The sequence below is a fragment of the Notolepis coatsorum genome (assembly GCF_963971535.1).
Source record: "Notolepis coatsorum genome assembly, chromosome: 13".
Lineage (NCBI taxonomy): Eukaryota > Metazoa > Chordata > Actinopteri > Aulopiformes > Paralepididae > Notolepis > Notolepis coatsorum.
The window spans coordinates 46,478,278-46,491,008 of NC_140177.1; the positions used below are offsets into that span (position 1 = coordinate 46,478,278).

A 12,731-nucleotide genomic window follows, 5' to 3' on the forward strand; every position below is an offset into this window, starting at 1 on the left:
TAAGGAATCTATTTGACCAGTCTTGGGATAATCAGAGCTATTTTCACCTATATATCAGCGTGTGCCAAATGTGTGTATGTGTGTGTCTGTGTGTGTGTGCGATCAGGAAATAAGATAATCGATTTTTCAGCCCGCTTCTATAGCGTGCATAAGTACACATATACTATCGATAATCTAGCGTTTATTTGAAAACGATTCATAAATAGGCCGAAAAATGACAAGGTGTTTTGTGTATTCCAGTGTATTCCAGTAAAGGGTGATTATCACAATCTTCTGAAATGTTCTGAAACTTTCAAAAAACTAGCATTTTTCAAAATGGTATAAAACGGAAATGAACCGATTAAAAAAAACAATCCTTTTCGACAATGTTGACTGCAAACAAGTCATTGATAAGCGACGGCCATATTAGACACAGCCATAATTTAAGATATAGTTTATGCGTTCGCAAATATGAGAGCTCTGTCATTGAAGTGGGTGGTGGCACGCACCGGTGGCACTCAAAGTGTTAAGGGGATGCAGAGCAGAGAAAGACTTTCGTCTTGTTTACACCAGAGTCGCCCATTTTCAATTTATAATGAATTGTAAGTAGGGTGCAACTAGCACCGTGCAATCCATTCTTTGTGGATCTAGCTTTTAGACGTGAGAAGAAGCACTCATGAAATCGTTGTAGTCCTAAGAAAGAGGAGACCCCCAGGGCTTTCGATGGACATCAACATTTCATAAAACTATACTACTCAGCTCACACCAGCCGCTAACAACCAAAGTCGAACCATTTTTCACTACATTTTTCTGACCTGATTTTGGTGATTATATCTCATATTATATCTAACGTTCAAACCTGAACGTTATTGCCATAAAATACAACGTATATTGTTTCTTTACCTTTCTGTGAACGTCTAGGAAGAAAAACTGCATTGCAATCCAGTCAAAAATGGCAGTAATGGTAATTGTACTCTTTTCTGCCCTGTAACAGGCGCCTGGTGGTACTAAATTCACTCTGCCATTGGAAAGAAGAGATTTGGCCCGATCCATAGATGTATGACTTGGCCATAATAAGGTAATTTATAGGCCTGATATTCTATATTCATATTGTATGTGTCCGGATGGCAAAATTCAGTACTGTATCTACAAAAAAAACTCTGTAAATCATCTGCCCTTTGTTAATTTATTCGATGTTTAGTACACTTGATCTCAAGAAGGTTCTGAATGAGCTCAGTGGCAATTTCTCACTTCTTGTCAATGTTAGCATGGTGTTATTCACCGTCAAAGATGGGGGGGGGGGAAATATATACAATTGATATTCTCCTTTGGTTCATTACAATTTACTCATAGTAAGCATAGTAACAGACAAAACATTCCCTGAGGTCCATAGATGTCCTTAGATACCAAGAACATGCAAATGGACCTTGTAGAAGTGGAGCAATCTTCCATTTACTTGGGTATGTACTTTTAGGTGAATTTTCTGAAAATATGGCTAGGGCTTAAGAGGTTAAATACTAGTCACGTTCAGAAATCTACAGCATAACCCAATGTATTTCACCATTTCATTAAAATGTATTAAAATCATAAAGATTCATTAAATAAATACATAAAAAGTTAAAAAAAAAAAAATTAAAATAAAACCATATAAACCACCAGCAGTCCCTGCTCTCTAAATATCGGCATCGGCCGTTGAAAAACCCATATTGACCACTACTTTGAATACAGGCGTTTATGAGCTTTTCCAATTTTCTACCCCAGGGTCAATATTCACAAAGCCTCTCAAAGTGAGAGTACTTAGGGCTGGGGGGCATCTTGAATATGAAGGTATACCGTCATGGATCCAGGGAGATGGGATGGAGGGAGAAAAAAGACGCTCCCTTATATAGTTCTATGGTTGTTCGAATAGTCTCGTGGAATGCTGGCACAGCGCTAACACAGTGTGGAGAGGTCTGGCTATGGGAGACTATCAGTGGAACAAAAAATTCTGAGCGGAACGAAATGTATTCTGATTTAAATACAATGTGTTGCACACAACAGCTGTAAACAAACACTGTTGCTAGGTTGTCGTCAGACAAAATCAGTTATAGCCAGCTAGCTACATTAGCTATCCAACCAGGGAGAGAATCAAATCTGAAAACAAAACGTTTTTGACACTGTCAGGTACTAAATGGAACACTGATGCAACCATAACAAGCATTCCAGGTAACATTATGGACGAGGACGACTTCACGTCTACTGAGGTCAGTGTGGTTATCTAACTATGAGATATAAATAAATGCCTATCAGAACACCAAGAGAAACCTAAAGTTTATGTTGAATGAAAAATTACCAGAAGGAAAAATAATATAAAATAGATGGTGTGGTGTTTTAAAGCCTGGCACGCACTAAGAAATATTCCAAATCCTTGAAACAGAATTGTTGTCTTTTATTCATCAGAAGGCACTCATTAGACGATTTTTCCAAAACTGAGCACTGACTCTCTGAACCTATTATCTTGCAAGCAAGGCAGGGCTTGACATTAACAGCCGAATGCGGATGGCTTTTTTGGCCTTTCGGTGCCGAAAATGGCACTTCCCGTGGTGGCATTTTGAAAAGCACCGCTATCGTGTTCACCGTCACAAACTATGTGTAGGACTGCCCTGTCTCTCCCCGGAAAGCTTTCAAAAATGTTTTCAATGTCCCTGTGATTGTCAGGAGGGGTGAATCGGACCTAAAATGCACCCAATTCTCATCTAGTGCGCCCTCAGACTTTAAACGTTTTCCTGACTATTTTGGGCCATTTTCAAAGCTCTGTAAAAAATACAAAATATATGTGGGGGGGGGGGGGCTAAATGTTTCTACCGTACTTTTCGCACTATAAGCCGCACCCGACTATAAGCCGCAGCAGCTAAATTGAATGATGTGTACATATATAAGCCGCACTGGACTATAAGCTGCAGGTGTTTTAATGTTTAATTACCATATGTAAGTAGCATTGGGACACAATACTGTCAGACAAATAACAAGCATTAACTCATTTACAAGTTGTATTAAGTTTAGCAAATAAGGGAACAGATAAATAACATTTCAATGCAGTCAAAAAAGCAATATTTAGATGTTTACACTTTCGAGTTTGGTCACGTCGAGTCACATATAAGCCGCACCGTTATATAAGCCGCAGGGTCGAAAAATGGGGGAAAAGCCGCGGCTTATAGTCCGAAAAGTACGGTAATTACCCAAGAGGGGCCTGGCTGAAAGAACTCTCCCCTTGAATGAGGGACCATTTCAGGAACTCAGGTGTGTTTGCACTGCAGGATTAGGGTCTAAAATTAGGAACTAACAAATCTCTTAGTTCATAATAAGCAGCAAGCAGGTGAAATGTTTTCAGCTCAGGTATTTGGAGATTGCTATTACTAGGCAATTCAGGCGCGCCTCGTTTGGAAATAAGAATCATGTCATCTGTGAGTTGCCAGTGCGGCCTGTTGCATGTTACTGTTCAAAGCAAGGACCAATATATGGCAAAAGTATGCAGGGATATTGGTCTGTTCATTTAACCGTGATCACAAAGATCTGATCAGAGAAGATTGTCCTTCCGTGTTCCAGTGAGACACTGGAATGCCTAGAGACCTTTTCCACACGTCAGCGGACTTTGCCTAATCTACGTGGCTCTTTACACTGCAGTGCAAACGCAGAGAACAGTGTTCCGTTAAATGCAGTCCCTGGCAATTGAAATTCCATGCAGTTTCGGTACAAACACGGCTAAAGTTTGGGAACCACTGAGCTGTGGCCAGACCAATGAGCTGTGGCATTGCATCATAATGTACGGCATACATTATGGTGCAATGCCACAGCCAATTGGTCATGGTTGTAATTTAACGATAATCACCTGCTATTTGATTACAATCACCTCTTGTGACCAAGATGTCTGCGATCGGATACTATAAATGTTCCTGATTACTGACCCAAGATCAGCACAACCTACTCTGTGAAGCTTTGTAAATATGGGCCCAAGTAGCAAACCAGGAGAGAATTGCAGGAGAGACTACTGTATTCTAAAACTCAGTTTTAATAGTTTCAAGTTTCAAGTTTCTTTAATATTTGTCATACAGAAGTACAGAATACTTTTATACAAAATGCTTCTTACTGTTACGCTCCAGAGACTGTGCAAGACAAGATAAGTATGAAATAAAATAACATAGTAAAATTAGAAGTAAAAAAATGAGGTCACAGTGTTCAGTTTAGACATATGTACAATGTTCGATGCAGAATAGACGTAGTTACCATACAATATACAATACTGTGCAGTGTACTAATATACAATACTATATAGTGCAAGGCAGAAATGGGACGAGGTGCAATTTAGGTACAATTCACAGTAGGTGTACGAGTTGTAGTGCAAATCCTTTATCAATAAATATAAAGTGTAAAGTGTGTTTGTGTGATCTAAAGTGTGGAGAGTGGGTGCTGCAGTGTGTTTGTTTGTTTGAGTGAGTGTGTGCGTGTGGGTGTGTGTGCTGTGTGCATTTGATGGTTGTTGCATAGTGTTTATTGTTCGTTTAGCAGCCTGATGGCCTGGGGATAGAAGCTTCTTCTGAGTCTTTCTGTGCTCGCCTTAAGACTCCGGTATCGCTTGCCTGACCGCAGCAGTTCAAAGAGGCAGTTGTTCGGGTGGCTCGAGTCCTTAATAATTCTCTTAGCCTTCCCCTTGCACCGCTTGTTGTAAATGTTCTGGAGGGTGGGAAGCCCCCCTCCAATTGTGCGTTCGGCTGAATGTGTCACTCTTTGTAGTCTGCTACGGTCTTGTGCAGTGCTATTCCCAAACCAGGAGGTGATGTTGCCGGTCAGGATGCTCTCTATTGTACATGAGTAGAAGTTCCTAAGGATCTTCTGACTGACTTGGAACTTCCTTAGGCGCCTGAGGAAGTAGAGGCGTTGTTGTGCCTTCTTCACAACACTGTCAATGTGTGTGGTCCATGTCAAGTCCTCGGATATGTGGGCTCCGAGGTACTTGAAACTGTTCACTCTCTCAACCGGTGCCCCGTCGATGCTGAGGGGGCTGTAGTCCTTGACCCCCGACCTCCTGAAGTCCACAATCATCTCTTTTGTTTTGCTGACGTTCAGGGAGAGGCAGTTCTCCTGACACCACTGTGACAGGTTCTCTACCTCTTCCAGGTAGGCCCTTTCGTCGTTGGCAGAGATCAGGCCCACCACTACTGTAATACCCCTAATAATACACTAATAGTTTAAACTCCTGTCTTGTGTCACGGTGTGGAAGAGCAGGGAAAAAGTCACTGTGTCTCCGCAAGCCAATAAAGTTGTATTGAGTTTAGTCGGTTGCATGTGTCGACACCTACCTCCAGATTGGTTGGTGACAGTGGAACCAGAGGGAGCCACCTTGGTGACGGCGGCGGGGTTGTACGTCCACGAGGTGCCACACACCTCCACCTTCAAGTCACTGTCAGAGTAGATCTGCTGCACCCGCCCCACCTTGCCTAAGGTCTGTTGAGACAAACCACAAACTCTTTAAGTATACTGTAAGTGGGCATGGACTGTGTATGTGTCTGTGTCTGACAGTGAGAGCGGTGGAAGTAGCGGATTGTGTGTGTGTGAGATTGCAGGTTCAACAAAGCTATTGTCCTACTAGCAGGAGAGAAAAAAATACCAGCTTATTGTGAACCAAAACTTGCTCTCGTTATTCATTCAGAGGGTATTCACTTAGAAAGAGGGACAGAGACAGAGACAGAGACAGAGACAGAGACAGAGACAGAGAGAGAGAGAGAGAGAGAGAGAGAGAGAGAGAGAGAGAGAGAGAGAGAGAGAGAGAGAGAGAGAGAGAGAGAGACCCTCTATTAACCAGACTATTCCTCATCTATACAGCCAATAACAGCATCCTCTCCAGGGGGCGCAACCAAAATGCTTTCCAATTTTCGAATCATATCCTCCCCAAAACGAGCACTTGTGAGAAAGCGGCACAGTTGAGTGTGTGGAGCCAGAGCCTGGCCGTCCTGGAGGAGGAGGCCATCAATAACAGGGACTGCTGCGGGGCGGAGAACAGCCGTGGTTAGTGATCAAAGCTAGAGGCCCGCCGCCCACCTCTGGGTTTTAAGGCTCATTAGCTGCTGAGGGGGGCTTGTTTGGCAGGGACAAGTGGCATATTGTAGTAGACTGGCGTTACAATCGCCCGCAGCACCATGGGCAGCAATGAATAAACGCCCTAATAGGGGAAGAGTACAATCTTGTCGAGATAAAAACAAAAATATATATATACATGTCAACGCCACCATGACGGCCGTTATCTTTCTGTATGATGAGGTCAGCTGGTCTTCTCTGACCGAGAGACGCAGTAATCATTGGTGCCCGTATATCTATGAAGCCCCAGTCGGAAAATTACCATCATATATCACATCTATGTCGCATTGGAACCTTGGCCCACTTTTAACTGGCTTCCAGTGACTGGCTTGTTCTTCGGGTACCTCGTGCCAGGAGGACTGATCTTGGAAACACTGCTGGTGGTTTTAGCGCAGCACTCGTGACCTAAAACTGAATACTCACACCTCTTGGGACACTTACACACTTGGAGCGCAAGTTTAATACCCGTCTCATTACCCGCCTGTAACTGTTTTAACTGATTTTGTTTTGTCGATTTTGTACGTTTGCATTCCCCCACGGTGTAATCATTGTAAATGAAGAGTCACCCTCAATGATTTCTCAGAGAATCTTAAACAAAGGTTGAATTAAACAAATAAAAAAAGAAGAAGGGAATTGGCTTGGAAGAATGTTTAGCTACTGCAAGTTAGAGACACTCAAGGAGCTCAATCGTTTCTAGGCACAGGCCTCTTGGGAATACAGCACTGACTAAAATGCCTGGTAAACGGGGGTAAATTACACAGCGGCTGTGAGTGTTATTGTACAGGCAGTGAAATTGGCAGTTGTAGGCATGGATGTGTGTGTGCATGTCTGCGTGTGTCTGCGTGTGTGTGTGTGTGTGTGTGTGTGTGTGTGTGTCTGTGCATGTCTGCGTGTGTGTGTGCATGTGTGCGTGCGTGTGTCTGTCTGTGCGTGCGTGCGTCTGTGTGTGCATGTCTGTGCGTGCGTGTGTCCGTCTGTGCGAGCATGTGTGTGTGTGCGTGTCTGTGCGTGTGTCTGTGTGTGCGTGTGTCTGTGCGTGTGTCTGTGCACGTGCGTGTGTCTGTGTGTGCGTGTGTCTGTGCGTGTGTCTGTGTGTGCGTGTGTCTGTGCGTGTGTCTGTGCGCGTGCGTGTGTGCGTGCGTGCGTGTGTGTGTGTGTCTCTTACAGGCAGCATGGCCTCAGCCCACTCTCCGTGACCTCTCTGCAGTGTGTGTGTGTGTGTGTGTGCGTGCGTGTGTGTGTGTCTCTTACAGGCAGCATGGCCTCAGCCCACTCTCCGTGACCTCTCTGCAGTGTGTGTGTGTGTGTGTGCGTGCGTGTGTGTGTCTCTTACAGGCAGCATGGCCTCAGCCCACTCTCCGTGACCTCTCTGCAGTGTGTGTGTGTGTGTGTGTGTGTGTGTCTCTTACAGGCAGCATGGCCTCAGCCCACTCTCCGTGACCTCTCTGCAGTGTGTGTGTGTGTGTGTGTGTGTGTGTCTCTTACAGGCAGCATGGCCTCAGCCCACTCTCCGTGACCTCTCTGCAGTGTGTGTGTGTGTGTGTCTCTTACAGGCAGCATGACCTCAGCCCACTCTCCGTGACCTCTCTGCAGTGTGTGTGTGTGTGTCTCTTACAGGCAGCATGGCTTCAGCCCACTCTCCATGACCTCTCTGCAGCAGCTTGATGCGGTCGATGTCGTAGCAGATCTGGACCAGGTCTCCCACTAGGAACTGTGAGCCGCCCTCCGCCCCGGCCGCCACCTCGCCGCTCCGCACCACGTTGGCCTTGGTCAACACCGCCGGGTTGAACGTCCATCTGGGGGAAAACGCACAGGCCATTGTTACAGATTCAAGACACACACACACCAGCAAGGTCACAACATTCACACAATATGAAATGGGGGGGGGGAGAAAAGATCCAATATTCAATGTACTGTAAATATATTTTTGAAAAACAAAATGCAATGCGGAGGAAAGCATGTAGAATGGGAGTTCTCCCAAAAGAGACTCCAGGCGGAGAGGCCGCCCCCAGCTCACCTGTTCCCGCTTGGGTACTGCACTACGATGTCATGGTCCTCGTCGATGCCGCATACCGTGCCGGTGGTGGTGAGGGTCTCAAACATGCCGTCGGTCCAGCCTCCGTGGCCGTGCTGGAGGGACTGGACAATCTCCAGGTCCAGGTCGATGTTGACCAGGTCCCCGATCTGGAGACCTCCGGGGTTCCTGTTGCCATTCTGCTCACCTGGGGGACAGGAAGGGACATCATAGGTTATGGAAGATACTTTTGTTTTAATTTTTTCGATTCAAAGTACTGGCAATATTGCCAAAAAACACAACTTGGATTTGAGCTGAATTATAAATAAGTTAAAAAAACGTAATACGTCTGTCTTTGTCTAATCGTTTTAACACCCATCCCTCAACAGGTCTCTCACCTCTTATTTGTATAATTATTTGACTATTATGTTTTTGTTTTTATTTTGAAAAACATAAATCCTAAAAAAGGTAAAATTCACCAGAAAAAAATACAAAAAACAAACACAAACCAAAATGACCCCTAACCTGGAGTGCTATCTATCCATCCAGACAGTTCCCATTTGATTTGCTGAGGTTTGGAGATATGAGCCCTAGAGATGGCATGTCGGCCATCAGTCCAATACAATGGAGCTAGTGATGCACGATATGGGCCGCCGATATAATATCGGCCGATATGGCAGTTTTTTTAATCTTTTATTTTTTTTACGTGTTTTGGCCTTAAATAGTTTCAAAATATCAGTAATTTCTGAAAATAAGTTACAAAAGTAAAAAAAAAAAATTAATAATAAGCGTTTTGGAAAATAGCTCTTTATTTGATTATCATAAAAAAGTGCTTTCTATACAGAGATATCGACATCAGTAAATATCGGTATCGGCCAGAACAGCAATATTAACGGTTATCGGTATAGGCCACAATTTTCACATCGGTGCATCACTAAATGGAGCTCAATGGCATACATTTGAAAAACTCAGTACACAGTATATTTCAGGAAATCACGACACGGTTATTCATGATAATCCCACAGACCTCGTTGTGAACAGTTTCACTGAGAAATATTTTCTGCCCAAGTACACCCACCATACAGTAGTTTTTTTTTTTTTTATCTACTTCTCCCCATTTTAAATTTTTCTCCCATCCCAATTTCGTATTATCCAATTCTCCCCTCCCCTGTCTCGAACGTTGTTAGACTACGCCTCCCACTGGTCGGCTGCAATGTGGACGAAGCCTTGCATCACGTGTCCCCTCCGGTACACGAGGAGGCAGCCGTCGCATCTTTTTACCTGCACACACAGCGCAATCTCTCAGTGGCGAGGAGTAGCGCGTGGGAGGCTCACGCTGCCCCCGATACTTCCTGATTCTGCTGTACAGGCGCACCAACCGACCTGTACAGAGTCGCTGTCCACAACGTCCGATCCCCACCCACCGGCTTTCCCACCCCCTAATACTGCCAATTGTATTAGTATGAACGACTAGCCAAGCCGGAAGCAACGCAGAGAGCTGGGCTCGAACCCAGCATATCCTGCGTTAAGTGGCGAGCGCCTTGCCCACTGCGCCACTTAGTTGCTCTATAATACAGTAGTTCTCAGTGAAACTGTTCACAGCGAGGTCTGTGGAATATCTTGAGTGAGATTGTCATGATTTCTGGAAAGTACATTGCTGTCGAGTTTTTCAAAATGTACTTTTGTGCCGCTTTGTTTGCTACAAAATAAATGCCATTGAGCTCCAAAGTATTGGGCTGACGGCAGACATCTCTACAGTCGATTTCTCCAAACCTCAGCAAATTACCCCAAACTATTGGGAGATTGATAGATAGCATTCTGGGTAAGGGAGAAAAAGAAATCTCTTTGTATTTTGGGTCAGAGTTTGCTGTAATGAAAACAATAAGGCTGCTGACGTTCTCTGTAAGAGTCTTTACATGAATGAAAACACGTTATCAAAACGAATCACAATGACACTTTTTACGCTGCTTTTAAACACACTGTAAAGAAGAGAACAAAGAAAACATTATGGGGCACCAACATTACAAGAATGTTACTTTTAATAAACCAATCTGTGACTTTGAGAGTGGACAAGTATGATTATTTTCAGGTTATATATTTATTGTTGATTTATTACAATACTTACATAATGATAATTAAGGGGCTCAATACAAGGCTAGAAGTATTTTTATATAGAGGTGTGAGTGAAGCAGTAGTACAGGAGAAGCCCCTACATGTGGAGATATCAAACTAATGGGGGGGGGGGTCTTTTGCTGCAGTGTTGGATCTGCTGCCAAGCACAGGTATCCCTGGCCAGCAAAGCACTAGAGACATTCCTTTCCTGGAATTCTGGGAATGCTGTGCCAGCATGACCTGCATCTGCACTCATCTCTGGGGCAGCTGGGTGACTGTGTGGCGCTGCCATCTAGTGGCCTGACGAGGCAACTACAGAGGACGTCTCCCTAATGCCCTTGGAATTCACTGCACCAGAAAGCTGGGTGAGAATTGGTGCAATAATGACGGTAGGCACAGATCACTAGCTTACTTACCGAGCACAGGACAGTGGTCTCGGTAGAACGAGCCTCCTTTGGCATCCTGGACGCATTTCAGATCAGACTGGAGGAGAGGAGAGTGGAAAGAGGACGAGATAATTACCCAGGGTGATTCCATTAGAGCAGGAAATATGATCGTAAATTATGTCACAGGGAATACACACACTTGAAAGGCTGCAAAGGCACCATCCTAGCGTGGAACGGTAACAACAGCATTACCCCGAGGGCGGGCAAGGACATTGAAAGAAACATTACATTGCTGAGAGAAAAGCGTATCGTGTGGTTTGTGATGAGTAAGAGATGTGCAGCCACTGTGGCAGAGTTAGAGGGCAGGGATGATTATAAGGCAGACATTCCTCTCAACTGATGGAACCCTACATGCTTCAGTAGCACACGTATCAACGGACGAATTACACAAGTCTACACTCGTGAATCCACTCCACAGGACACATTTTGATCTCATGATGCCCTTTACACAAAACAGGAAGAGATGTTTGCTTCACTTTCTTTCTTTTTATGTACAATTAATTGCAGTGCATTTGTACTTGTGCTCTGGGCCTGCTGCTCATTATCTTTATCCAGAGAGAGGCAGAGTTAAAGGTCTTTAAACCAGGACTTGTTTAAATCCAGAAGCAGATGCCGTCTACCTTCCCCTCAAGACCATTGCTGCATATTAGAATAACAAAGGACAAATCTGTTGCACACCCCAAGAAACCCGATTGGCCCCATTCGTAAAAGACAGGGGTTGTCTCCACCAATGAGGAAGATGCTTTTCACTGGTGGCTCGTGTGGAGCTGGAGCCCCAACAAGACCAAGTGGACTCCCCCCAACCCCCCCCCCCCCCAAAGCTGACCTCCATGTTCACTCTGTTCTCCACAAAAGCAGAAAAGAACAGATTGCCTTTATCATGTAGATCCCCCCTCCAGCTGCCTTCACACATGCTGCCTGCATGGCTCTCACAAAGGAGAGAGCCCCGTCCCTGTGGTCACACACAAAAGACACCTGATCTTTTATAAGACTGTGTGTGTGTGTGTGTGTGTGTGTGTGTGTGTGTGTGTGTGCGTGTGCGTGTGCGTGTGTGTGTGTGTGCGCTCACCATTCCCTCAAAGCCCACTCTGTAGAGGTTCTTGGCCCCATTGTCCCACAGGACGTAGGCGGCACTGTGAGGACTGGCTGCACTCCAGTCCTGGATCTCTGTCACCTGTGGAGGAGGAGGGTTAAGATAAGGAACTAAAAAATGTAATCAAGATGAGATTTTCATTGGAATTTAACAGGAAATAGGTTGCTAAGGAATAACTTAATGGTCAGAATAAAATGTCTCCCCAGCAGAAGGATTTCGGCAGGTTATTGAGCAGTGTACTGTGTACTGTAGCTACATCTACTGGCCAGGTACAGCAGCAGCAGTCTACAGTCCCAGGCTAGTGGATAGATAGTAGATACACACGTCTCTGGACATAGTCCCTCATTATGTGCAAGCACAGAAGAGCTGAAGGTCCTTTGTAAGTTAACGCAGGTAATGTATAGACTGCACTGTCTGCAATTCTGTATACGGTTCCCCCACTATGCTGTAACCTGAAGGCAGGCTGCCGGCCATAACTACAGGGAGGTGTCAGAGTTATGGGGAGAGGAGGGAGTTGGCAGAGGATGTCGTGATTCTCACCGCATTGCGATTTTTGATTCAGTTGCCTTTTTAAAATTATTATTATAGTTAACAATTGTAACCCACTAGTAACATTGTTATTACACCTTTACTACTATTGTTTTTTGTATTGTATTTTAACATGGTTGATAGCATACAGCCTCAGATCAGCGTACAGTTGAGTTGTTGTCAAAACATTCCTAAAGGTCAGACAGTGAGGTAAGCTAGTTAGTTGTAGGCAAACAGTTAAGCCATTGGGGGGAGGGAGTACAATCAGGATATTTACATGAAGCAATATGCCCGCCCCCCATTCATCTCTAGTAAGTGTGCCTATGAATAATTAGGCTACCAGACATTAGCATAACCCGTTTCATAAAAAGCAGGCCCATATTACAGTAAATGAATCCTTTAATTAACACTTGGGCCCTAAGTAAATACAGAATTCAAATAATTAGAT

General features: G+C 44.5%; 1 protein-coding gene across 4 annotated transcripts in view; it reads right to left on the minus strand.

Annotated features, from left to right (window-relative positions):
- The window catches only part of mib1 (MIB E3 ubiquitin protein ligase 1), a 185,627-nt gene that overhangs the window by 109,423 nt on the left and 63,473 nt on the right, over positions 1-12,731 (minus strand). For all 4 annotated transcript variants that reach the window (XM_084326843.1, XM_084326842.1, XM_084326841.1 and 1 more), the window contains exons 4-8: positions 11,732-11,836; positions 10,633-10,699; positions 8,108-8,312; positions 7,706-7,886; positions 5,316-5,460 (exon numbers count right to left, since the gene is read on the minus strand). In XM_084326843.1, coding sequence (XP_084182969.1) covers positions 5,316-5,460; positions 7,706-7,886; positions 8,108-8,312; positions 10,633-10,699; positions 11,732-11,836 — 703 coding nt within the window. The remainder of the gene's footprint in view (positions 1-5,315; positions 5,461-7,705; positions 7,887-8,107; positions 8,313-10,632; positions 10,700-11,731; positions 11,837-12,731) is intronic.